Source organism: Zootoca vivipara, chromosome 3 (genome assembly GCF_965207765.1).
Source record: "Zootoca vivipara chromosome 3, rZooViv2.hap1.1, whole genome shotgun sequence".
NCBI lineage: Eukaryota > Metazoa > Chordata > Lepidosauria > Squamata > Lacertidae > Zootoca > Zootoca vivipara.
In genome coordinates this window covers 83,143,823-83,171,786 of record NC_142586.1, presented here as the reverse complement: position 1 = coordinate 83,171,786, position 27,964 = coordinate 83,143,823, and the positions used below count along the sequence as shown (strand labels likewise).

Sequence of the window (27,964 nt, the reverse complement as noted above, 5' to 3'; positions counted from 1 at the left end):
GTGCCTGGCAGCTTCCTCCAGAAGGTGGGACTGGGGCTCAGGAGGAGGTGCAGACCCTTAGGGATGTAGATGAGATGAGAGCTCCAGAGGGCGGACCAAAGCACTCAAGAGGGAGAGGTTCCAGGAGCTACAGTGCCGGTCCCTCAACTGAGCAGCTCTAGTGGAGAAGGTGCTACACCAGCGCCCTCACCCCAACAGAGGAGGGGGGAAAGAGGAGGGACCAACGGAGGTTCAGGGTGCCCAGGGGGCTATGTTGGCAGAAGTCACAAAGGGAGGCGCTTCCGGATTCTGAATTGGATTAGTACAGTCATGCTTTTTGACGCTCTGTCTTGTACATATGTATATAATAAAACCCTGTAAAAACCAAGCACAGGGTTTAGAGCTGCTTATTCGTGAGGAAGCTACCATTACAACTCCCGCTTCCTTATTTTGCCTATCTTATTAGTTAAAAAGGCTTGGAGTCAGTACTGGGGTGGATGAAAGCAAACTGAGTGAAGCTCAATTCAGATAAGGCAAAGGTGATGCTGGTTGATGACTTATCAAACCAACGAACATTCAGCCTATTCTAATATGGGCTTGTATCTCCTGATCAAGGTATTTTGAGGGCACTTCTAGATCCATCATTGCTAGAGAATCACTGGTGGCATCAAGTGCTTCTCATCCACCAGCTACATCCCTTATTGGAAGCAGATAAAGTGGCTCTAGTAATCCATGCTATTAACATCCAAGCTTAATTACTACAATATGCATTATGCTAGGCAGTGCTGCCTTGGGAAATCTATATATTGAAGTTTCAACTGGTGAAGAATGTGGAAGCCAGTTTATTAATTGAAACTGATCTTATTACTCAGAACAAAGGATGGTCTTTGACCTTTATCTCTATGTCCAGTTCAGGGTGCTGAGTGTGAGAGAAAAATCCCTGAACAGCCTAGGTATCTAAAGGGCAGCACTCTTCACATAAGCTGTGCACTGATTAACACCTTCTGAAGATGTCCTTCTGATGTCAGGAGAGTGGCTTCTGAGCAGAGGGCTCTCAGTGGAAGGAATTAAACCAGTAGTGAGGAACCCCATGCCTACAGGCCTAATTAGGCTTGCCAGCCACGTTTGATTTGCAAGACAATTTTGCTCACACCATGCCCGTGTGCCCTACACGTAACATCATACATGACATCAGGTGTAGGGCACGTAAAGATGCAGCTGGGCCAAAACAGGTCTGTGGGTGCCATCAACCAGCTGATTGGCAGCACTTGCAAAGCTCTAGGCATAATACTTTGCAAGTGCTGACCATCAGCTGATCATTGGGGTTTATAAAAGCCCCATGCATTTAACTTTGCAAACTATCAGCTGATCATTGAGGCTTGAATACCACTGAAAAGGATCTCGCTCTCTGGCCTAATCCAATTCCCAGCCCCACCCCCCAATATAGTTTCATTGCTATTTTTATGAGCTTGTGTGGTACAAGCCATTACATTCTACAGGGGATACTCAGCACTCTCTCCCACCCCTGGGCCCTCCTGGTCTGAGCACATCAGTCTCCAGCCTTTCTCAGACAGAGGACAACATACCCAATAACATCTCTATCCCTTTCAGTGCAGAAATCAGCATGCAGAGAAGCATCTGCAAAAATGGGCACTTCAAGGCACCAAAGCTACCTCCTGAGGAACCAACGGCAAGGTATGCCTTGACAGACTACATAAGGCCTCAGACGGCCCCAGCTCTTTGCTATGACATCTTTCAAAGCTCAGCCAGCAGGGCTTATGGCCCCTCACCTGCTTCTTCCTTCCATTTCCTCTGTACATCTCACGTCCCAGCAGAACTGGATACATGACACTTTAATGAACTCAACTATCCACCTACCCCTGAACATGATGGAGCCTATTTCTCCCCTTCTGCAGGGCCACTTTAAAACAACAACTTAAGAACAAAAATCATTTTATACAATAGAGCCTAACTTTGCTTCTACTTTTGGAGTGGATAGGTAACGGCATGCTGCTGCCAAATTTCATCTGTGACAAACCTCTTGATTTCTCCACTGTGTGCTTTTGAGTAACTGTCACATTTACTGCTTTAATGAGAAAATAAATACACATTATGTCAGAAGCAACCTGGAAGCGTGCTCTAAAGGCAAAGTAATTGTCAGCCTATGACTATGTCTACAATTACAGGATGGAAAAATTAGGAAGTGGGTCTGGGAGAATTACTGTTATCTCCTATAGAGAAGATGGGACAGGTTTTTTAAAAGCCTTCTACAAACCATGGAGAAAACTATACAATGGAAATACATTTCCGTACACTTACATGGTATGGAAGGATGGCGGTGGGGGTGGGGGGTGGGGGAAAGCTTTTATGTGAATCTAACAAATTAATTTTCAACCAAGGATGTTCTAAAAACGAGCAAAAAAAGCTAGTTAATAGGATCTGTACAAGAGTCAATAGCTTTTTCTGTGCCCTTGACACCGCACAATATACTGATAGACCTAATATTCTCTCACAAGTATCTCCTGCATTATGATGCTGTCACCTTCTTTTTTCTACTCTCACATTTCTCTTTCCATTCATTCACTGTCACATTCAATGGAGCTGGTCAACTGTTACTCCACTAGCTGCAGTAGAGAGAGATTTTCCTCTTAGAGCTGTCAAATCAGGAAGGGATGTACATGTCTAAAACAGTTCTTCCCTCCTCCTTAAAATGACAGAATACACATGGCTTAAGAAACATATAGACAGGGTGTGAGTGGGGGAAGAGGATGCACCAAGGCACATCGAGTATTCTGATAAAACATTCCCAGCCATCCATTACTGCACAGATCAGAAAGGTAGCACATGCTCGGAGGATTTTTGTTAGTGATGCAAAGAGGTAGAATTGCTTACAATCAAATGTGAATTATAAAAGAGGTGTTGCAATATTCTAGGATTAGGATCTATATAAAAAGGATGCAACAGTGGTAAAATTATTGTCCTAATCCAAGCTTCTTTTCAGTTGGGAAAAATTAATGGATGGTACATCACTTCTTTGACTATACCTACCACCACTCTCATGGGGGAAAAGTCCAGCAAGTCAGAGACTAGCACAGGGGGGGGGGACCTAACTCATGTTCCCAGATCCCTGCAAAGCTTATCTAAGGCCCAGGGGCAGGAGTCTTGTTAGGGTAAAGTTAAACAGGTGGTGACCATTTCAGGCCCATCCAATTGATGTGTGATTGCCAATGTGCAGGTCCTTCTGGACCCAGAAGAGCAGAAAGGGGGTGAAACAGGGGCAGGTCAGAACAGGGGCAGGACAGACTTATGTACACTCCATCAATGTGAGGGGCCAGGAATAGAACCCCCACACAAATGATTGCCACATATAAACTCAAACCCAAAAGCAGCCGGACCCTGGCTGGGGCCCCTGACCAACTTAGCCCTCCAAGGCCCGAGGCAAGTGTACCCAGCTGCTCCCGCCCTCTGCACAGGCCTTAATATATTATTATTATTATTATTATTATTATTATTATTATTATTATTATTATTATTATTATTACTGTATATTCAGTGTTCCCTACTTTGGTAAAGATGACAGCCAAACAGAAGCCACTTGAGAAGGTGTCAATATGGCAGCTATTCTATGTGCTAGCTATTCCATGTGCCAAGCCATTTGTTTACAGCAGCTCACACTGCATATTATTGAACAGCCTGCCTTTCCATCAGCAGACTAACAAAATACAAACTACACAAAGCACTTACAAGCCACCAATAGACAGTCCAAAAGCTATTTTGGGCCTTTCAAGAAACATGTCGGGGCAATTGTTTATGTAAAGTGGCCTTAGCTACAGAAGGAAGCTTAAGAAAACTGTGCATCTGCCACTGACAAGTGACAGTATAAACATTTCTTTAAAATTTATTTTAAGTCCAAGACCACTTCAGTTTGCTTTTGCCTCGAGAACAACATCTTGTTTGAACATATTAACATCTCTATTTAGCAAAGTGATAATTTATGAAGCTATCAACGTAAGAGCTTATTTAAATAGCATGGATCTTTTATTCAGGTTAACCAGTCTGAGATAGAAACAGGAAACCTTATTTTTACTTCTAACTCTTAGGAAAAGCAAGTTATTTGCACAGTATTTCAAGACCCTCTTGGGGCCCAGGATCACATTTGGAAATCTAAGGAACTCTCATTTGGCACCGCAATATACGAATTTCACAAATAAGAACTGCTCATGCTCAGAACCCCCTTTTAAACAGGCAAAACCACTACAACTCCCCAAAAGCAAATAAAGCATAGGCAAAAATAAAAATAAAGCTACTCTACCCCCAAACAGGCAAACCCATCCAACCAAAGAAAAATGCCAAAAAAGGCCCATTCCTAATAGTAAAAATTATAAGTTACAGGGAACTTTGGCAGGCTCCAAGAAGACATTCTTAGGACATTATGGTACCCAACCACAGATTTTCCCTAGATCAGGCTTCCTCAACCTCGGCCCTCCAGATGTTTTTGGTCGAAAACTCCCATGATCCCTAGCTAGCAGGACCAGTGGTCTGGGATGCAGGTTTGTAGTCTCAAAACATCTGGAGGGCCAAGGTTGAGGAAGCGCCTGCCCTAGATAAACTAACTGACTTTAAATCTCTCCGCCCTGCGCCCCCCCCCACTATTGGGAAGAGTGAAGGGGTGCATGTACAATCCACTATATGGAAAGCAGGCCTCACTATTTTTGTTGCGAGTCAGGGCGCCAACTATAGGGGGCTCTGAGTGCCTGAGCACCCACAAAAAAATTGTGGGTCAGCACCCACACCGCATAGCCCCCGATGCAACCTCTGAGGTCTCGCAAGGCCTTGGATAGCATCTCCGAGGCCGAGGCCTTCCGAGACCTCAGAACCCAACTTCCGGTGCCACCAAAAGTCATATTCTGAGGCCGGGGGGTGCGCCGTCATGTCATGACATCACATGCACTGGGCACCCATAACCTGGGGCACAAGTCGGCTCCCCTGACAAGAGTAGTGGGTATCTAGCAGTAGACATCCTTTCCTACCAGCCCTTCCAATCAGACACAGTGCATATTCATCTGGGGAACATCCACCCACCTCAGAAAAATATACCTATATTTTCTATTTTCCAGGCCACTCCAACCATTTGCTTTTTAATTGTTTCTCGATGAATGCTGGATTTTTGTATAGCATTGATTCTGCCATCTAGCGGCTTGTAAGATTTCCCCCTACCTAGAAAATTACTGTACTACTGCTACAGGGTTGTGTGCCTGCCCTGGCTTGTTACTTTAAGCGAGTTTTCAGTGAAATCCAGAAGGGATTAGTGGGGGTTCAAAATACTGGGGGGCTCCATTTGGTCACCTCAATCTTTTCCACTACACAATAAAGGGGAAAGGAAGTAAATATATGCTTTAGGAGGACCACTACAGACACAACACTATATGGCCATTATTAAGTAGGGCTGATATCTCAGGAACACATACCTCAAAACTCCCTATCCCAGTCCATCTACTCTGCCACTTTCTTTTAGGAATCAGCTAGGTTTTTAGCACTATTACATCTGCATTAAGTGTGGCTAACCTGGGTCAGATATAATTGGTAAAGGGAGGAAAGAACACACAATATCACATTAAACTCCCAATTTCTTTACCCTAATTAAAAACAGAAGACAGGAGTGCCTGGCGTGCTATGGTCCATGGGGTCACAAAGAGTCGGACACGACTAAACGACTAAACAACAACAACAAATTAAAAACAGCCAAACTAGATGAGAGTTCTCTTCCAAACACTGATCTGATAATATATGTCTGAGCAGAATAAGCGGAGTGACAGAACCTGGCAACATCACTAAAATTTAAATCGTGTTTTAGTCACTTTCTGACTATTCACTGAATTTAGTTCCCGTTTCCATTTTTCATCCCTCCATCATTAAAAATAAAAAAATCATGTAGATTCAACCAGCACTGTCAGCTGCGGCTTTAAAACTTGTTTTCTTTTCTCAGAAAAGGTAATAAGCAGAGACACAAACTATTTATTCGGCACATAGCTCAGTGCTCTTCAAGGGTGAACAAATTTAAAAGGCTTAGACCAGGAAACAAAACACTTCTGAAACCCCATTACAAGAGTTAAAAGAAAAGACCCAATCAATTTAAATAACAGACAGCATAAATAGCAGGCTGGTACTTTAAAAATGCAGGTCACATTTCCCACAGATAAATATAGGAAGGCAGCAGAAGAAAGGTGAGGTTACAGGATATTTACAAACTTAAGAATAAAAATGTTGCTTATTCTCTCCCTCTTAAGAGTAAATACCAAAAAGGAAGCTATTTAATAAATTAATAACCATCTGTTTTCACAGGCAGTTCCCATATATGCCGTTATAATACCCCAACAAGGCTGGGACATGCAGATTTTAAAGAGACAAGGTTGCTGAATTCTTCAGATTTGTGAAGAATTCTCAACACTGATAACATGAGACAGGGATCCCCGCCAAGGCTTTAAGAAGAAAACTTCAACTCCAAATAACAGAGATTTCTGCTTAATGCATGCTGCAGTGTACTGCAAACAGACAGCTCTGCAAACATCACTCACTTCTGGAAGCAAGATCTAAAAGCGAGGATATGAAAAGCTGCTTAGTGGGGAAATAATGTATCCAGGAGGAAACAATAAGCCAGATAGGTGGCAGCATAAACCACAGCCATGTAGAGATGAAACATTTAATCCTCAATTCTACACACCTCTCCTTGTGTAGATACCATGCTTTGCTTTAGCAAACTGAACTGCGCAAGGGGATTCGTCTTGTAAAATATGTGTCGGTTGATAAGGCAATAAGATCAAAATAAAATAAAAAAACCAACCCACAACTTTATACAGATTTTCTACTTCAGCACGACACATCGTGCAATCAATTTGGCAGGAATATGTAGAACTGGGACTGAGCAGTAGAAGCATCTCATGCTGGTGCTTTGCCAACTGCACTGGACCCAGTCTGCTTCCAAGCAAATTCAAAGTGCTAGTTTTGACTTTTGAAGCCCATTTATTGTTTAGGACCAGGTGACCTCAATAGGAGTATAGCATCTAGATCAAGGGAAGTAATAGTACCACTGTATTCTGCTCTGGTCAGACCTCACCTGGAGTATTGTGTCCAGTTCTGGGCACCACAGTTCAAGAAGGATACTGATAAGCTGGAATGTGTCCAGAAGAGGGCAACCAAAATGGTCAAAGGCCTGGAAACGATGCCTTATGAGGAACGGCTTAGGGAGCTGGGTATGTTTAGCCTGGAGAAGAGAAGGTTAAGGGGTGATATGATAACCATGTTCAAATATATAAAAGGATGTCATATAGAGGAGGGAGAAAGGTTGTTTTCTGCTGCTCCAGAGAAGCGGACACGGAGCAACGGATTCAAACTACAAGAAAGAAAATTCCACCTAAACATTAGGAAGAACTTCCTGACAGTAAGAGCTGTTCGGCAGTGGAATTTGCTGCCAAGGAGTGTGGTGGAGTCTCCTTCTTTGGAGGTCTTTAAGCAGAGGCTTGACAGCCATCTGTCAGGAATGCTTTGATGGTGTTTCCTGCTTGGCAGGGGGTTGGACTGGATGGCCCTTGTGGTCTCTTCCAACTCTATGATTCTATGATTCTATGATTCTATGACCTTAAAGCAGGAGTGGGGAACCTGTGTTCCTCCAGATGTCTTATCACCCCTGATCATTGGAGCATGCTGTCTCAAATTGATGGGAGCTGAAATGCAGCCATATCTGTTGTGACACATGTTCCTCACCCCACCTTAAAGGATTGTCTGTCTCCACATGCATCTTTCTAGAATGTGCCCCCTTGCCAAGTAAAATGCAGCAGGTGGCTTTGGGGGAAGAACATTTTTAATGGTTGGAATGTCCTCTCCAAGGAGGGTCATCTAGCGTCTTCCTTGATATCTTTTTGGATTCAGCTGAAAAGCTTTTTATTTTCCCATGCCTAAAATATATTATCCACCTAAAGTTTATCTTTGTCATGGGATTTGAGGCTACTTACATTTCTAGAAGGCTGATTGCCGAAGACCATAAAGAAAGCTGATCGGCGAAGAATTGATGCTTTTGAATTATGGTGCTGGAGGAGACTCTTGAGAGTCCCATGGACTGCAAGAAGATCAAACCTATCCATTCTGAAGGAAATCAGCCCTGAGTGCCCACTGGAAGGACAGATCCTGAAGCTGAGGTTCCAATACTTTGGCCACCTCATGAGAAGAGAAGACTCCCTGGAAAAAATCCTGATGTTGGGAAAGATGGAGGGCATAAGGAGAAGAGGACGACAGAGGACGAGATGGTTGGACAGTGTTCTCGAAGCTACGAACATGAGTTTGACCAAACTGCGGGAGGCAGTGCAAGACAGGAGTGCCTGGTGTGCTCTGATCCATGGGGTCAAGAAGAGTTGGACACGACTAAACGACTAAACAACAACACATTTCTAGGAATTTGCATTTTTATCCCGTATTTTAGATATTTTGCCTTCTTTATATTTTTATTCATGTATTTGAGTGTTTGCTACCCCAAGAATTTTGTTGAAAGACAGGAAATGAATATTCTAAATAAAGTTAAATTAAATACAAATATTTATTTTTTTCTCATTGTCCAACTATTGTGTTTTTTCAAATATAATACATTAAGAGGTCATATAATAAATCATCTAAGTTTTTTTAATCAGGTGACAGATACATTTTAAAAAACATTCCAAAATCTGCAAAGAATAGATCAAGTGGTCTCCTATCTAGTCACTTAAGCTGGACCTGAGTCAACACCCACCAGGCTATTTGCAGCAGCTTGTAGCTGACAGTAGCAAGTCTAGATTCACTTCAACTTATAAAGGTTGGGGTGGGTTTCCCTTCACTTCTAACTTTTTATTCACTCCTCACTTCATGTGAAGACCACCCATATGTGCACCTATGGGCTGAATGTTGTCATCCATAACAGGCATGTAACATAGGATGGTAACTATACAATACTCACACAAGCCAAGGTCCAAAGAAATGTACTGCACAACTCATTGTGTGTGTCTAAAGGGCTTTTGGCTTTTTAGTATGAAACAGCATGCTTTCATGCCATGTAGCTTTGAACCAGAGGACTGTTTCAAAAATTTGTGTTATGGCATAAGGACCTGCTGTTTAAATAAAACACGGGACATGCCTCAAGTTGTTCTTTGGGTGCCAGCCATAGATCTAGTTTCAGACGACTGGCATGCATCTCACTATTGGAACAAGGTGCAATCCAAGCTTTCATGACAGTGCCAATGTATGTTTGAACAGCAAGGCTGATCAAATTGCAAATATAGAAAAGAGCCGAAAAAACCAACCCCTCTTCTTGTCAAAGAGTGTTGTCCTATGCATTAAATTAAGAAAACTTGAAGGTAACAAGAAGGAAACTGTGGCGCGCACACACAGAATCAAAGTTACTCTGCTTACACTACATTCTTTAAAGATGAAAGTATTAAGAGCTAGGTTACCTAGATCTGACATAGACAATGATATAAAAGATCTCTTAACCTGAACATTTGTAATATGTCCTCCACCACTCTCATGCCTCATGCCCTTGATGCAATTTCTTCATGCAATAAAGAAAGCACAAAGTACAGGAATAAATTCACATTATAATCTTTGTAGGAGGATTCTACTTCAAGCAAGGCCCTGCTTATACTACAATTAATTTTAATATTCTAGCAGGGAAGATTTTTTCCTTTTTTGTTTTAATCTGGGGACAAGAACAATTCCAGTAATAGAACGTCAACATTAATTTGAGGGGAGATGAAAAATGACTTAATAACACTGCAGCAGGATTAATATTGTACCATAGATCATAGAGCTATAAAACTCTTGACAAATTCATTTTTGTATCACTGTATATTCTTGCTAATAGGGCAGGGCACATCTGAGAGCCTGTTAATACCTTTTCTGTACAATCCAATATTAACTTACACAGGAGAGAATTTCTTTTAACTACAATAATTTCAGTTTACAGTCAGCAGGAAAAATCAGAAAGGTAAAAGGTTGAGACTTCATGCAGAACACTTTCCATTTGCTTCAGATCAACAGGTACAATTCAGAAGACAAATTCATTTTTATCAAGGAAAAATATTAGTCTAAGTGCCAAGAAAGCCATTGGAGTGCAACTACAGAGGTTTTAGCTTCTAATTGTCAACAGATACCAGAACAGTATGTGCCAGAAGCAGCCTTCTCCAAGGCAACATAAACCTTGCCTCAGCTGGCAAAAGGACAGTGTCTTCATTGGCTGTGAACTGTTCCAAACACGTTCAAAAGACATCTGCAACTCAGAAGGGAAAGGAATAAGCAGTCCTACCAGATGCCCCAGTTGCTTTCACTCCCTGCAATAAGCCCTCTGAGCCAAGTCTTGCCCAATTCCCTTGGAAATCTCATACCTGCCTCACACTAGCAGATGGCACGATGTCAAATCAAATGCATGGTGAGGTCAAAAGAAAAGGGGTATCAGGCTGCTGTAAGAACCCAGATGGAAAGGAGATTTGCCTTATGCATTAATTGAAAGAACAGCAATAACTGGGTGGCACACCTGTTGTGAGATGGTTTGTGAAATGGATTGATGGGCTCTTTGATGCCCAGAATGAAAAGCTGCCTTCTACTACTGTGCTATTTACTTGTTATTCAAATGTAAACACTGGGGGGGGGGGAGAAGTGATCAGATTAAAATCGTTACACTGAGCAACATAGATGTAAGCCAGGATTTTTGTTAGGGGGGCAGACCTTTTATTGGGTGGGAAGCAATTTGTTGTGGGGGCAGAACCTAAGTTAGCTACCGTATTTTTCGCTCCATAAGACACACTTTTTTCCTCCTAAAAAGAAAGGGGAAATGTCTTAGTGTCTTATGGAGCGAATGCGTCTTATGGAGCTAATCCCCCCCAAAAAAATTCTGTTGCGTTAGATTTTTCAACTGTTCTTATATGTTCTTTCAATGCTGATTTCATATCTGAGGTCGGTTTTGTTCTGTAAGCTGTAGCTTTTCTTTGCAATTCATGTTTTTCACTTTTCACCATAATCTTCGTTTTTCGCAATGCAAGAATTCAATATTTTATTAAACACATAGCCAAAGTAGTACAATATGATTATAAATGTAAGTGACTTATATAGCATTGAACATGACATGTATAGCATTGGAAATGACATGTATATCCACCGTATGTACAGTTGAAGGTATGCAAAAAAATGTATTCCCTTGGGATACAGTATATACAAGCTGTTGTTATTCAGGTAAGAATTTGCGCTTGTATTTGAGGGGTGTGTGATTCAGAATATTTTTTTCTTGTTTTCCTGCTCTAAAAAGCTAGGTGCGTCTTATGGAGCGAAAAATGCAGCATGTGTTTTTATTGGCTTTTAATTGATTGGGGGCAGGTGCCCCTCCCTGCCCTCCCTTGGCTATGCCCATGCTGAGCAAATGGCAGCTAAGCATTACTGTGATTTAAGGAGCTTTTGAGTAAGTTGTGCCAGGGATTCAAAATCCTACTCAAACATTAAACTCTCACATAGTGGCTTTGGACCAGTCACATACTTCTAGCCTGACCTTCCTCACATGGTTGCTGAGAGGATAAAATGAAGGGCAGGAGAGTATGGGTGACACTTGAATATCTTACAAGAAAAGATGTAAATGCAGCAAATAAAGAAATACATAAATAAGTGATGAGGAAGCCAGATTTTAAGAGAGGTGATGAATGCTTTTGGTCAGCCTGCCTTGAATTGAGAGGTTGCTTTCGTCACACCATTGCCCTACTCTCGGAAAGCAACTCAGTGTGGTACGTACAGATTTAAGGCAGAAAGCCTTGGACAAGATCATCATAAAATCAAGTAAATGTCAACTACAGCCGTACCTTGGATCTCAAATGCTTTGGCTCCCAAACAAATCCGCTCCTGAATGATCAAAACCCAGAAGTGAGTGTTCCGGCGCGGCTTCCGATTGGCTGCAGGAGCTTCCTGCAACCAATCAGAAGCCACGCTTTGGTTTCTGAACGTTTTGGAAATTGATCGGACTCCGTTCGACTTCCAATGTACTACTGTATAGACTATGACTTCTTAGCAAAGTCTACTGCTTATAGTTATGTTACACAGAGAGGTGCTTTTATCAGACAACAGCACTAGCCTTCAACCACTGATGGTATAAAAAGAGGGTTATTGATTGTATACACACATCTGGAAGCAGCATTTCTGAAAAAACAAGGGATCATTTAAAAATAAATACTACAGGGGTCTTAACATATAATTGTCAAACAGTATCTGAAGGCCCTCAGGCTTCTCAAAAGCCTATTTTCATAATGATATATTTATGTTTGAGAAGAGTCTCTTGTGCTGCATAAAACTACTAGTTAGATATAATAAACAGCAGAAAGCTAAAGGGCTGATTCACACAGCTGTGGATGATAGGACCAACAGATACACTCGTAAGAATGCTGGGCAGGGAATGCATCACTTTTATATGTGTTTTTATATATCTGAAGAAGTGTACATGCACACAAAAGCTCATACCAATGACAAACTTACTTGGTCTCTAAGGTGCTACTGGAAGGAATTTTTTTATTTTATATGTGTGTACTTGTGAGGCCACTGGTAGTGCTAAATACGAGTGAAATTGCAACATTACTTCCTAAGCATGCTTACCTTTAGGGTCAGCATATAAGTAAGTGTTTCATCCATGGGAGCCAACACAATAACTATAGGCATTATTAAAATTTAAACATGCTAAATATAGAAAGTAAAAATGTAAGCATTAAAATACAATTGTTTTCAGTATTTCAAGCAATCAGTAATTTTGTAACATTTTCTGTTTAGACACAAAGTCCTAATGTATACAGTGAAGCAGTCCTTGCTATGCATTATGCAAATCAACAAAAACTGATCTACTGTACTAGCATATTTAATTTAACTTTTAAACCCTCAGAACTATTATCAAAAGCTTTTTACTCTTGAATAAGGCTAAATGTTGCTCTTTAATTAGAACTATTTCCATTCTAAGCTTCCAGCCCATGTTGTTTCTGAGCTTTTTTTTTTTAAGGTCATAATATCGAAAGTGCCTTATGCACCCAAAAATGCAGAGTTGTGGTTGAAGGGAAGGACGATGAATTAAACTACTTCTGGAAAATTTCAGCCAGAAATCTGGTAAGACTGTAGGTTTAATTAAAACAGCAGCAACAATGTATCAGGTTGCTAATATGTGGAAAAGTAAAGTTTACCCACTTCTCCGCTTAATACCAAATATAGTTTCTTCTGGTATATATATAAACATTCTATGGCTTGCCTTAATATCGCTACATCATTTTACACTGCATAATGCTGCCAGAATATGCAATGTTATCCCTCTCCATGGATAATAAATGGCAAATGAATCAACAGTTAGTAATTCATCTGTGTAACAAATAAGGTAATCAGGTTATTCAAGCACAGCCTTTTCACTCTCCTCCATTGAATCTAATGACATCAAAAAAGGCTGCAATGGTTACTGCAAAACCAAGTAAAGTTAAAACCTGCATTTCCAATAAAATCAGAAAAGAAATAGTGCCATTAACAAAACACATACATACACACACATATTATGGAACTATCCTGCAGTCACTATTGCTGAGACAACCCGATCTAGTTGTGTATCAAAGAACAATTATGCATCAATTGTCATGAAGAGCCAATTCCAGAATCTTTATTGATCTCTTTTTAGTAAGTGCCTAACTCTGTGGTGTCTAAGAAAATGACAATGTTATTAACCAAACAATAAACGGCTCAATTGAGTTCACTGAGACATGAGTGGTGGTCTCTGCTTGGGTGCTACAATATTGAAGCTAAGGGAGTTACATAACTGTAATAAAAACTAATATTGGTTAGTAGAATTCTGGACATTTCACATTTGCCAGATATGAACATGAAAGAAGGTAGAGGCAGTATTAACTATATGCTTGATATATGATATCTTGCAATATTAGAGAACTTGCATTCAAGGGAATGGGGCTAAATAATATCAATTCATAACTGATGTAACTAAACTTTAGAACTGGTATAATAAAGACAAAATTCAGAAGGATTTTGCTTTCGATCAAAGAGTAGTGAATGTGAAGTATTGCATACTTCTTTTTAAGGGAGTTAGTCAATTTAAGATGCTAGCTGCATTAAAACATCTTCTTAAAAAGATCCTGAAATTCTCTTTATGGATCGAACTACACAATAAATCAATGAGGTTTGTAGTTAAGACAATGAATGGCAAACATGCTCAGAAAAGCTGTATTAAAATTGTTAACTAAGTCCACACTATTGGGAGATTTATAAACATATACTTCAGAAAGCACCACTGCCTGCTTTTATCTTCAAGATAATTTCTCAGCCAGTCACTTTGGGGGGAGTGGAAATGCATATAGGTTATCAAATAGGTGTTTTGCTGCTCTTGTAAGAAGCACCACGAGAGGAAAACAGAAGCAGGGAATTCAAATTTTATTCCCGAAGTGACAAATGTTCTGCTATGATACTGCCTTGACCTGGCAACAGTTTTTCATGCTTTTGCAAGCACATGACCTGAAGGGACCCATTGGCGCATTTGGCAAATCATCTCCTAAAGCAGTAGGTTGCCGAGATCCATTAGCCAATGGACACATTAGCCAATGTGTCCTGGTTTCCTTCCTATGTAACTGCTTTTTAGCAATTTTAGATATTTGTTCTGAAGTTGCAAACTAACCTCCCCCAACCTCTCTCTCTCTCCCTCTCTCTCTCTCTCTCTCTCTCTCTCTCACACACACACACACACCCAGAAAGAAACAACATTTCACCTACGTTCCTCAACACAGTAATGCCTATGGTCAGCTGGAGGTAAGGCCTCAATGTAGTTGAATGTAATCAATGTAATGCGATTGAAGGGCAGAGTGTTTGAGGACCGGGACATTCACAGGGAAACCAAAATGCTTGTTTACAAAGCTATTGTACTACCAACCTTACTATATGCTTGTGAAACATGGACCACTTATAAACACCATCTCCAACTCCTCGAAAGATTCCATCAACGGTGTCTCCAAAAAATTTTACACATCACTTGGGAAGACAGGTGAACTAATATCAGTGTACTGGAAGAAGCAAAGATCACCAGTGTTGAAGCAATGATTCTTCAACATCAACTTTGTTGGGTTGGTCATGTTGTGCGGATGCCTGATTATCGTCTTCCAAAGCAACTACTCTATTCCGAACTTAAAAATGGAAAGCGTAATGCTGGTGGTCAACAAAAGAGGTTTAAAGACTGTCTCAAGGCAAATCTTTAAAAATGTAGTATAAACACTGACAACTGGGAAACACTGGCCTGCGAGTGCTCCAGTTGGAGAACAGCTTTTACCAAAGGTGTCATGGGCTTTGAAGAAACTCGATCTCAGGATGCAAGGGAGAAACTCCTGCCTGAAAACCAATTTCCCCACTGTGGAAGGACGTGTGGATCCAGAATTGGCCTCCACAGTCACTTACGGACCCATTGTTAAAACCGTGTTTATGGAAGACAATCTTACTCGGCTACGAGTGATCGCCAAAGAAGAATAAGAAGGCCTCAATGTGTCTTTTGCATATCACTTATGAACATCAATTGCAGTCAAAGGCACTACTTCTTATATTCCAACCTGTGAATTCCACAGTTAGGCACCTTCCACACATGGAGAAAAAATGTTTGAGAGATGAGAAAGCAGGTTTTTAAATCTGGACAATTAATATGACTTAAATTGTACTTGCCTGTGTGCAATACTCTAACAAACCAGACTTTGCCTCTAACGAAGTGGGTAAATGGCATTTGGGGTCATTATTTTACATTATACATAAAGCCAGGAGTGTCCATTACAGCTTAACAAATAAGAAGAAAGATGCAGTCACAATCATGCAGGAATACAATGGGAGATGGGCGATACAGAAACAAAGCACATTTATGTGCTTTAAAAGTAACCCACAAAAGGCATTGCCTCCAACTACACTGCCTGCATCTTCCTTTTAGAAGAAGATAAACAATTCCAGTAAGAGGGCAAGGCCTAAGACCTACTAACCATTATAGAAGTAAAGAAGAAATATGGTTCATATTGTTTCACTGGAAACAACTTTGTCCCGAGGTAAACAGAGCTTACAAGAAAATAAATGGTTTCTATTTTACTCTGTGTATCCTTGAGTTTTTCTTTGACACTTTCTACCATTCTCAAGAGGTAAGTTTATTTTTGGTGAATCATAATGTACACAAGACACCAGTGGCTAGTTTCTGGCAATGCTGCAAGAAGTCAGCACTGAAGATACATACACCCCTGAAGTCCTGTATAGATATCTCAGTTTTGACAAACAATACTATGTAACAGTCAAGAAATTTGTTGGGAATAGTATACTTACTGAATTGAAATGATGGCACCTTGGGCCACCTCCTACCCCATCTATAATAGGGTTTATTAGCAGTTCAGTATGACCTTCTTATTTTGAAAGTGTTCACAGGAGGCCAGTGCTCATTACAAGCAAATTAATGCCAGCAACAAGTTAAATTAATCTTCTCACCATAATTCTTGGCGGCCACAATGATTCTAGGTCTATCAAGGTTAGTATTTTAATTGCTTGTCATTCTAAGTCAGGAGAGCAATAAAGAAAGAGGGTGTTTAGGTAATTCTTGTATTTCGCCCACCCACACCGCTTGCTATCGATTAGCAGAAGCCTTGAAGACATGGAGCATTGTACTGTATTCCTATAAACCCCAAACAACTCTGAATAATGCATGTTTCTAATGACAAACATTATGACAATAAGAAAGGATGAATTTGGCTACTCTTCAAAAAAGGAATGTATTATTGGCATTTTGAAATTCACTCTCTCATAGGTTGGTCTCCTTTTCGAAGAGAAAGAGTTAAACAGTTCCTTTTACTCCCAAAGGATTTTAATCCCACTCAGCAGTGCCATGTTTTATTTAAAACATACTCTCTCTCAGTAACCACTTGTTCTAATTGGCAAGGCAAGGCAAGGTCCCAAAAGCACACAGCTCGTTACATTCAGTTTGGATTACAAAAACACGATGAAACAAACTGCATCGAAATGTACAAATTAACGGCTCAGGAGTGCACGACACGGACGTGGAATTAGATTGTAATATGGAACCAACTCTACAGGGAGGCTGGGGAACAAATCACTAGTGTCTTTATAAACTATACAAGGTTTCCAAATGAGCAAATACAGAAAACAAGAGGACAAGCTTTTCCATAATTCAACTAAATTGCTAAACATGGAAAGAAGAGAAGATTCCTTCTCTCCCACTCCAGTCAGCAAACATGCAACAAGAGAACAGGTGCTACCAAAATATAATAATAATAATAATAATAATAATAATAATAATAATAATAATAATAATAAACTAAAGAAATCATACTGATCAGCCCTTAGAGCTTCCTTCACAATGACAACATAGAAAAGTCTCTTCACAACTAAGTCATCTGAGAACATGCACACACAGGGGACTAAATTAGATATGGTGTTTCAGCAGGCCTTGCGCAGAGCAAGGTTAATGGTCAAGAACTGAGAACAAGATATTAAGAAGGAGTATGAAGCGAGACTATTACAAAGTCATAACACCCGACACCTTTAATCAGAGAGGAGAATGCACAGCATCACACACACATATATTTGTGAAAGGCTTTCCATAGGTCTTTGACCACAAAACTTCAGTGATGGTTTGTGAAGTCTGCCAGGCATTAAAAGGACCAGAATGGGGAAGTGTCAAAAAGCTAAAGCAGGATTCAGACCTTTAGGATGGCTAGAATCCAACAGTTACAGTAACAGCAACAGTAAATATGTAACATTTTACAGAATTAAAATGTCCTAGATTAAGCCATATTGATATGATATTCCAACGACATATCAAAGGTTCTCAAGGTAGTTAATTAAGAGGGACCCATCCATGGAATGGGTAACTGGATCCAACTCTCCTTTTTAATAGTTGGGATCTAAGTAGTTGAAGGAATGCTTGCAACCCTATATCCTGTAACCCTAAGATATCACCCTATCTCATTGTCCCTTATTAGACCTGAAGCATATGCCAACTAGAGAGCCCTTCTGGCTATGGCACTCAATCAATGCACCACCCTCCCCAGGGACATTTACCTGGCACTAACATTTCTTCATTTTTAGTTCTTGGCAAAACCCTTTTTAGTCTCTCAGGCTTTAAAAGCATTTTTTGGCATTTTAAACTCTTGCTGACTGCTCTGGTTTTATCTGCTGGCTGTTTGTATTGTGTGGCTTTATTATCTCAATTTTGTAATCCATCTGGGAACCGAATGTGATGAACAGAGGTATTACTTTAAATAGATTTTATCATCAGATTTGGAACACACTCACCCCCTCTCAACATCTCATTCTGCACTGTTGTAACTCAATTGTTAATCTAAAACAGGGATGGGTAATGTGTCGCCCTCCAGATGTTGTCAGACTATAACTCTCATTATCCCTGGCCGTTGCACAAGCTGCCTGGGGCTAATGGGAGCCCAACAACACTTGTTCCCTTCCCCCTGATCTAAAAATGATAATTTGTGAGTAAAACACAACAAGTCAGCTATATAATGTAAGCATTTTGGATATTTTGAAGACCTACATACATTTTGAGAATACTGTAGTGGAAAGATGAATCTGTTATCTACACATATACAGCTATGGGGTACATTTATTACCATTTAAAGCAATAGTTATGTTAACATTTTTAAAAGCATGCTAAATCAGTTGCGTATAAAACAGACAGGAACACAAAGTACTGCCAGCTTCACAATGCTAGTCAAAGAATGACTTCAGCAACAGTCTTGCACCAGACACTCAACAGGCTATGGCTATAAAGGCAAGCCTGAATGCTGTTAAAATACACCACAAAGCACTGGCCTAATGGAGAAACACAAATTGAGGTGCCAACTTCTATCAGGCTTTAATGCAGGAGAAATTGTACTGCAGCCCTCCTATTCACAAGAGGATGTTCTTGAACAGACAGCTTAGAGCACAACTCCCCCTTTCATGGAATGCAAGCACGTCCTGCTCTGCTATTGTGAATCTGGAAATTTCTTTCTGCTGACAGCCGGCTACTAAATTTCAATATAGAATGGCAGATCTGAAATATTCAAATTGCCAGTATTTGGAAATTCTTAAGGAAACATTAACATATTTGTATTGCAGTGGATAGCATTGTTGAAACTTAAGGCACCAGTGCCAGGACCAAGAAGAGGGTCAAACTTGTATGTAGGTGAAACAATAGATTAACATTATCTCCATAACACATCCACATTTGGTTTTTGAATAGAGCCTGTAAAAGTGAGATATGAATATGACGCCCTAAATAGTTCTAGATCAGGGGTGTCAAACTCAAATTCATCGGGGGCCGCATCAGCAGTTTGGTCACCCTCAAAGGGCCGGTTGTATCTGTAGGACTATGTGTCCACTCTTTATTATCATAAATTATTGTCACTGCATTCAATTATTACTGTTTTTTGTAATAATGTAAGTAATAACTAGCTCTGAAAGCAGAAACATAGTCAGAATAATGGCAAGTAGATATTTAAATGTACAATTATTGTACAATTTATTGAAAAATGATTTTTGGTAACTGCACTGGGTGGTGGAGGCTCGCTAGGGTTTCATGCAGGACCTTTGCAGAGCTACTAGTACCTGGAGATGCTGGGGTCCTTCTGCATGCAGGACAGATGTTCTGCCAGTGAGCCACCACCCTTCACCAAAGGGACTGGCTGAGGTTGACTCACTGGAGCTGCTCTCCTGGTTCCAGGGTTTAAGGGCCAGAAGTATAGAGCAGCATCCTATGTTTCTGAGGAGAGGGAGAGGGAGAGGGAGAGGGAGGGGAGGGGAGGGAGGAAGGAAGGAAGAAAAGAGGGAGTGGGAGGGAGAGAGGAAGGAAGGAAAGAGGGGAGAGAAAGAAGAGTAGGAAATAAGGAAGGGAATAAAGAAGGAAAGAAAAAGAAAGAGGGAGAGAAGACGGAAAGGGAGAAAGAAGGAAGGAAGTAGAGGGAAAGAAAGAGTAAGAATGAGGGAGAGGAAGAAAGATGGGAAGGACGGAAGGAAGAAAGGAAGGAAGAAAGAAAGAAAGAAAAGAGGGAGCAGGAGGGAGAGAGGAAGGAAAGAGGTGAGAGAAAGAAGAGTAGGAAAGAAGGAATAAAGAATGAAAGAAAAAGAAAGAGCGAGAGAAGACAGAGATAAAGAAGGAAGGAAGGAAGGAAGGAGAGGGAAAGAAAGAATAAGAACGAGAGAGAGGAAGAAAGAAAGGGAGGGGGGGTGGCCGCCTTGATTCAGCGCCAGAAAAGAGCGCGAAGGGACCCAGGGGCAAAAAGCATTTCCTGTGCAGCATGAGGCAGCGGGTGTCCGTTTTAGGAGAAGTGCGTAAAGCCTCAGAGTTGCATGTTCGTGAGGCTGAGCCGCTGCTGAGCTCACGTTCATGAGGCCGAGCCGCGGCAGGAGGAGGAGGTGAGGCAAGAGGAGGAGGAGGCGGCTACCCGGGTCGGTGCCCGGCAGCGCCGTGCGGAGAGTCCCGAGCCTCTGGGACGCAGAAGTGCTCTGTAGCACTTTGAATCCTCCTCCTCCTCCACGCAGCGCTGCTGGGTGCTTTGTCTGTGCTTCAGCAGCAGCAGCAGCCGTTTCCAGGCGCCGAGCCATGGCAGGAGGAGGAGGATTCAAAGTGCTACAGAGCACTGCTGCGTTGCAGAGGCTCGGGACTCTCCGTGCGGCGTTGCCGGGCGCTGACCCGGCAAGCTGCCTCCTCCTTCTCCTGCTGTGGCTCGGGGCGCTCCACGCAGCGCTGCTTCGGCCGCCTTTCTACCCCCCCCCCGGCCCCAGCTGTTTGTCGGCTCTTTGTTGGCGTGGCGCTTCAGCAGCAAGGTCCCGCTGCTGGGTCCCACTGGCTGGGGCGCTCGGCGGGCCACATGACTAGGTCTGGCGGGCCGGATTTGGCCCCCGGGCCTTGTGTTTGACACCCGTGTTCTAGATTCTTGTACCAGCAGCAGGGAGCACTGTGAATCTAAAAACAATTCAGGAGTCAGGTGGCAGGGTGAGGTGGAAGAGATGAGAGAGAGCACAAAGTTCTTCTATTAAAGAAGAGAATGATGCCTTTAGTCACTTAATGAGCCAATTTGATAAGCCCATAAAATGACACGTTGAGTCCTTCAACCTGCCACAAAGAGAGGTGAAGCACTAATCTGAAGCATAATGATTGGGCACTAAAGCAGCTTTTATAGTTTTCTAAACCTATAGTGAAGATAAAACCAAGACAATTTTGATTTAAGTAAACCCACTTTACAGGAGAGATTCCATTTAGCGCACAGTTATATTCTATTTTCTTGTCGCAGACATACATAAACTAATATAAAAAAAGTCAAGGTGCTGAAATAAAAATCTATTCTGGAATAAAACATTTAAACTTGCTCCACTGTCAACAATAATGTTTTCTTCTATCTTGTAGAATTTGTTTATATTTGATATTATTTTAACTTGCCAGAGCAGCTGACCAAAAGGGAAGATTTCATGATGTAGCTCAAAGCAAATCAATCAAATTATTCAGGCTTACTATTTTAGGGCATGCTGTGCAGCTGCAATTCATACTCCTATTATGTAGCAGTATGGATAAAAAGTATTGCTATCAAGTATCAACCAGTGGATCAGGTATGGGGCTTTTATCTCTGCACACCCATAGACTCGCTGGAAAAATGCCTTACAATCCCTCAAGCCTCAGAAACCAATGTATTAAAGCAACAACAGTAGTGATCTACTTCATATGGCAACTGAAAGGAACAATGATCTCAAAGCATTTTGTACATCAGAAGGCACAAACTGAAACATTAAAAATTATTGAAGCTTCATACAAATTGAAAGACTTGCCTATGAAGGTTCATGGCACAATAGATGATTTGTTCTCCCTTTAATCATCTTACAAAACTACCCCCCCCTTTTTCCAGTGTTTATAATGTGTTACTTTTTAAACTGAGAATGCCCTCAGTTTCTATTTTAAATGCCTCTCCTTATTCAGTTTGTGGCCAAAAAACTGGTGGTGGTTGTTTTTGTTGTGTAGTAGTAGTAGTAGTAACAACAACAAACAAACAAACAAACAAACAAACAACAACAACAACAACACTTTATATCCTGCCTTTCTCCATGACAGGGACCTAAGGTGGATTACAGCAAAAAATAAAAGAATAATTTTAAAAAAGTTAAACATTGATAAAGAGAGAGAGAGAGTGTGTGTGTGTGTAATCTATTAATAACTGACAAAGAAAAGATCCGCTGGAGATTCAGTAGCTTTAAGCTGCTTAATTAACCATCACATTTATAAACTAATTTCCAATGAACACATTAGCATATTTTTTCAGAATCTACTGCTGTGACTCGAAAATAGTTTGGAAAAACAGTAGGCCTGTTCCCTTTTAGTCTTTTGCCATCTCCACCTGTCCCCCTCCACTTCCCATTCCTTCAGAGTAAACATAAAGAAACATTTCTCTCAGCCTTATTGTTGTTCATCGCATCATAAGTAGCTGGGCTAAAGAGTCCAGGTTTGGAGAATTGGGGGTGCGGTGGAGAGAGTATGGCACTCTTATCTGTTTCCTCTTTATGATAACATGCAAGATGCAGGGAGCCTGTATGGGGCAATTGCTTAGTAACCCAGGAAGCACATTTAAAACTTTCCCATCACTCCACACACTCTGTCTCTACATGCTATTATGTAGGGTGTCTGTTGTAGTAACCAAATTGCTCTATCAGGTTCAGTACTTCAGGAAATGCAAAACAAGACTAAATATTTACCTGAAGGCTGCAATGGGCAGTAGCCAACTAACTTTTGTCAGCATAAAGATCTACACTTGAACAACAGAACTCCCCATCTCCTATCTTCCCACCACACCCCATGCCATTCCCAAATCTGTTCTGGAGCGTTGTGGGAACCTCAGCAAAGACTGGAGGAAGTTCCGTTACACAAGCACAAATACGTGTTCTGCAAAACAGATAGTGCCCAATGAATACACTAATTCACTAACCTGAAACTGCATCAACTGCAATTCTCTGATTTATTTTTATAATTGTGTAAGCATAATAAATTATAATAGAATAATGGGGAGTGTGGGGGTTGGTTGCCTTGTTTTACTTCCTGCTTTTATTATATATTTTGTGTTTTTTATCTTGTATTTTCATGTCATGAACCACCCTAAGATCTATGGCTGAAGGGTAGTGTGCAAATTTAACACACACACACACACACACACACACACACACACACACAAAATGTAAACCCCTGAGGTCAGCCATTTATGGCGAGAAGATCTGCCACTCCAGCTGCATAGTGACACAACTAAGCAATTTAGTACGCGTTGAGAGGGGTCTTAAACAGGGGCTTCCAGCAGCCAGACATCAGAACCTTGCCACCTGTGCCACCAATACTCTAAGACAATTCTATGTGAAACTTTACATTATTTCCTTTATTTGGATACTGAGCCCCTACTGTTTACAGCAAGTTAAATGGGGTGGCCAAGCAGCATTTGATCTTGTCACTTATTACTTGCTATTTCAAAAATTTGAAACCTGTTTCCTTGGTTCTCCCTTCCCCCTCCTACTCCATGAGTGCTGTACAGCAAACACTCAGGACAATTAGGCATATTCCCTAGCCCTTTTGGATGTATGAGATCACAATAAATGTGAAATATGGAAAAATTAGTTTGAAGGATTAAAACAACCACCATTTGTTTAACTCACTTGACCTAATCATTTACATATTTCCATTCTTATTTCTATGACCTGGAGCAAAGGATGTTGGTCTGTGCAATGGACATGGATAGCACAATTGTTTTACAGGATTTCAATTAATTTTGTTGGTTTACTAACCTGTTTCATTGTGTGGATTTCTTTTTTCTAAAAAAAGAGAAAGAAAATGAAGTGAAAATCAAGAACTCTCAGGTTTTCCTTTATACATTCAGTTTGCAATATTCTAATTAAATGTAAACATGAAAAAGATTGCATTATAAAAATACCCATTTTAGAGCGTTTCAGTATATGAGAAGTAAAGCCTAGCATTCCTTTTACCTTCTATATTGTATTAAAGTTCAACATTTTTCTTATTTAAGTGTCCTGGCTAAAATCCCAGGGTGCTACATTAACTTGTTTTCAAGTCTCAGAGGCAAAACACCAGTCATAATACTGTCAGAGGACTTCTTACAGCAATATGATGATGGAACACAATTGGCATTTAGGCAGCCACATTATATTTGCACTAACCGTTTACGCTTAACTCTCTGATAGTGTAAAAAAGACCACAATCCTGGGTTTGGACACAACACTAAGCTGACCTTTCTCTGGTTTGTTTATTCACTAGCCTGAAGGGAGGAGCAAATAGGAAGTGATCCAGCTGTGTACACTAGCAGAGTTTATTAAATAAAGGTTCGTAACTTATTGTTACATGTAAACACAGACAACATGTAGGCAAATTTATTGTAGCATAAGCACCTGCGGGCTAGAGCCACATTGGGCTTCTTTGAGAAGAAGGATGGGATATGTATTTCACAGAATCACAGCTAGAAGGGACCAGAAGGGTCATCTAGTCCAACCCCTGCAATAAAGGAATCTTTTTGCCCAACATGGGGCTTGAAACCATGACCATGAGACTTAGAATCTCATACTCTACCAACTGAGGTATTTTAATAAATAGTAATAAATATTAAGTGCATGTGATAAAATGTGCTTTAGTTCAAAGGCTAAATTGTTAAGGGTTATGGCTTCTGCTATAAAATATCCAATACTGTATTGGGTGATGGGGTTTTATAGGATGCTACTCCTTGCATACTCCAAGTTGCCTATCTCCTGCAGAGATAAAAAGTGTGGTTATATCTCAATGGAACACTATGGTCTCTGCTGCTCCTGCCTATTTCAAACAAAACAATGACCCTAATACAGTGGTACTTCCGGTTACGAACAGGATCCGTATCCTGGCTGTATCCTGAAAATTTCGTAACCAGAGGACCGCTTCTATGCACAAGTGAGTGGCAAACCCACTTCTAGGTTTGGCGCGGCCATAACCCGAAGATTCCGTAACTTGGAGGTTACGCAACACGAGGTACCACTCTATTTAATTTGTCATTGCTCTTTGACATATTTTCTTTCTTTGAGAAATAGCTGATACCTTGTGCATGCCTCTGAAATACTTTTAACATTCTAAAAATCAACACTCTTACACAGCCAAATTCAACTATAGACTTATCTACAAAAGTGTTCCTACTAATATAGTGCTACGTTGTAATTTTGATACTGTAACAAGAACAGCAAAAGCTAAATATCTCAAGAGCACTTCGTTACAACAGCCTAGTAACTTAAAAGCAGCAAAGGCATAACAAAGGACTTTGTTCATTTAACTGGTGGTACTACTATGACTACTTTCTTCTATTACAGACTGCATTTTGTGTACTCAAAGGTTTTACAGTACCCATCTCATTCATTTATCCTCACAACAACTCTTTAAAATACACCATTCTTTCTCCCACTTTACATAATGGGACTTGCCAAAAGTGACTCAGCTTGTAGATATATTACATTATATATGTCAATCTACAGAATTCTATAATGGTTTATTTCCATTGGTCATATGATTATATTGCTACAGGGCTGCAGAACATGGGAACTAAGAATCTCTGCTCCAAATCAGAGGTCGGTCTTAAAGAAGTCAGTGGGCTGGATGAGACCAACAAGAACAGAATTCACAATCTTGCTTAACTGCAGTATTGCACACATCTGAGCAAATATCTGTCTCTTTGCCTTTGCCCTCCATTTGTAAAATGCGGATAATAGTGACTACTGTTATGAGAGGACAAAATGAAACACAGTAAAAAGCACTTTATATAAGTGATGAGATTATATGCAACAAAGCTGTAGGTTGGAAATTGAGTTATTTCCCACTATTAGACAATATAGTTAAATATATTTCTATTGCTAGAAACTTACAGGTGGAACAGAAATATTTTCCCATCCAGTACTGGAGCTACAAACACAATTCTTAGTTTAATTAACATAATTAAAGCCTGCTCTATTGAACTAGAAATTCTAAAACTGCAATCAGAACTCTTAATGTGAGTAGCTTTGACAGGAGTTGTCTAGTTCAAGGGCATTCCAGAGTTCTGTAAACTTTGCTGAGTGAAGGCTTGATTGGTGCCTGTACGCAAGAGGCTCTTGCTTTTATACACACTGGAGATTGTTTCAACAAACTTGAGCAAATAAATGAAGCACCGGAGTGAGGAGAATCTGATTTCATGCACACACACTAAGAAACAGACACCCACACATAAACTCCAAGGGGGATGCCAACTATGTGCTTTAGATTGCCTATTTTAAAAAGGAGAGCGGGAGAGAGAGAGAGAGATCTCAAAACCAAACCTTTACATTGCACTTACCAGCAAAGCATTTGGAACAGAGATTCATAGTCTTGCTGGACCTAGAGTAAGAGGGGGGGAAAGGAGAGCTTAATATTCCTGTTGGTAGTTAATACAGGTTTATTTTATATAAGGGGGGAGAGAGACAGACTGGAACAAGAATAAAAGTAAACAACTGCTGAAGTAAATAGTTGTGCTCTGTTGGAGAAAAATAAAGTAGTAGCCAAATCATCTTCATAAATACACTTTTCAGTGACACATGACAGAAAGACTAATTATTTCACTTGAATGTTACAACTCTCCAGAGATGTGGTGTATCAGTACCTAGCACCACAACAAGCAACACAACATTAGTATCAATACAGTCATACCTCGACATCCAAACCTTCGACTTCCGAAGGTTTCGACTTCTGAAGTTGACAACCCCGGAAGTCTTTTCGCCCTGCGCCCACGTTCTGTGCCTGCGCAGAGCGGCGCCTGCAGTCGGCGCCTGCACAGAAGCACGAAATCGCACTTCGCACATGCGCCGACAGCGTGCTTCAACAGCCGAAAACCTCGACTTACAAAGACAGCCACGGAACGGATCATCTTCGTAAGTCAAGGTACCACTGTAGTTCAAATCCATTTGTGTCTGAAAGGCTGAAGTGGGGAAATGTTATAGTTCAGAAGAGGTTACAGGTAGGTAGCCGTGTTGGTCTGGGTCGAAGTAAAATAAAAAAAATTCCTTCAGTAGCACCTTAAAGACCAAGTAAGTTTTTATTTTGGTATGAGCTTTCGTGTGCATGCACACTTCTTCAGATACACTGAAATAGGAGTCCCCAGGCGCTTATGTGGAGAAGGGGTGGGGAGGGGGTGGGGTGGGGAGGGGGTATCAGAAGAGAACAGTTCAATTACACTAATCCCCTACCAAAACCCAATAAGGAATAGATATACTCTCCAAGTAAACATATCCTACTTAGTCTCAACACTGCTGGAGGAGCCCCTCTCTCTGAAACAGACCAATGTTGTCTTCTAATTCAGAGCTTCCATTTTTAACCACTACAGTAAATATCTCCATGACTTTCTTCTGTAACATTTCTTTTAAAATGAAACTCATCTCTCACCCTTACAACCAAAGATAATTTAAGATTGAAAATGTAGATGGACTTCTGAAATTTCATCAGGCAGCACAAGGGCTGTTACTGGGCAAGAAGCACTTCTACTGGGTAAGGAGGCTTTGGTAACAACCTTGTATTCTTCCCATCACTTTCCCAGTAGGAACTGTGGAGCAGATCCAGACAAATTACCAAATATTCAACATACCAAACAACAGATTACCAAACATTTTAAAAGGAGAGATATTGGAGTCATGGGAGACTTAAACTGCCCCGTGTTTTGGAACCCAAACTCTGCCAAGAATGTAAGGTCCAACAAATTCCTCCCTTGCCTTACTGATAATTTCATTTCCCAGAAGAAGGAAGCAACAAAGGAGCCATCTATCTTGCACTTGGCCCTTACCAACAGAGGATCTGATTGAGAGAGTGATCATGTCCTCTTGGGTTTCGTGATCCAGAGGCAAGGGAAAGCTAAGTGTAGTCACACATGCAGTCTGGACT

General features: G+C 40.8%; 1 protein-coding gene across 1 annotated transcript in view; it reads right to left on the bottom strand.

Annotated features, from left to right (window-relative positions):
* ZFAND3 (zinc finger AN1-type containing 3) overlaps nt 1–27,964 on the bottom strand; it is a 133,329-nt gene that overhangs the window by 67,266 nt on the left and 38,099 nt on the right. The window contains exons 2-3 of the mRNA XM_035108144.3: nt 26,391–26,431; nt 23,839–23,865 (exon numbers count right to left, since the gene is read on the bottom strand). Of these exons, the coding sequence (XP_034964035.1) occupies nt 23,839–23,865; nt 26,391–26,431 (68 nt within the window). The remainder of the gene's footprint in view (nt 1–23,838; nt 23,866–26,390; nt 26,432–27,964) is intronic.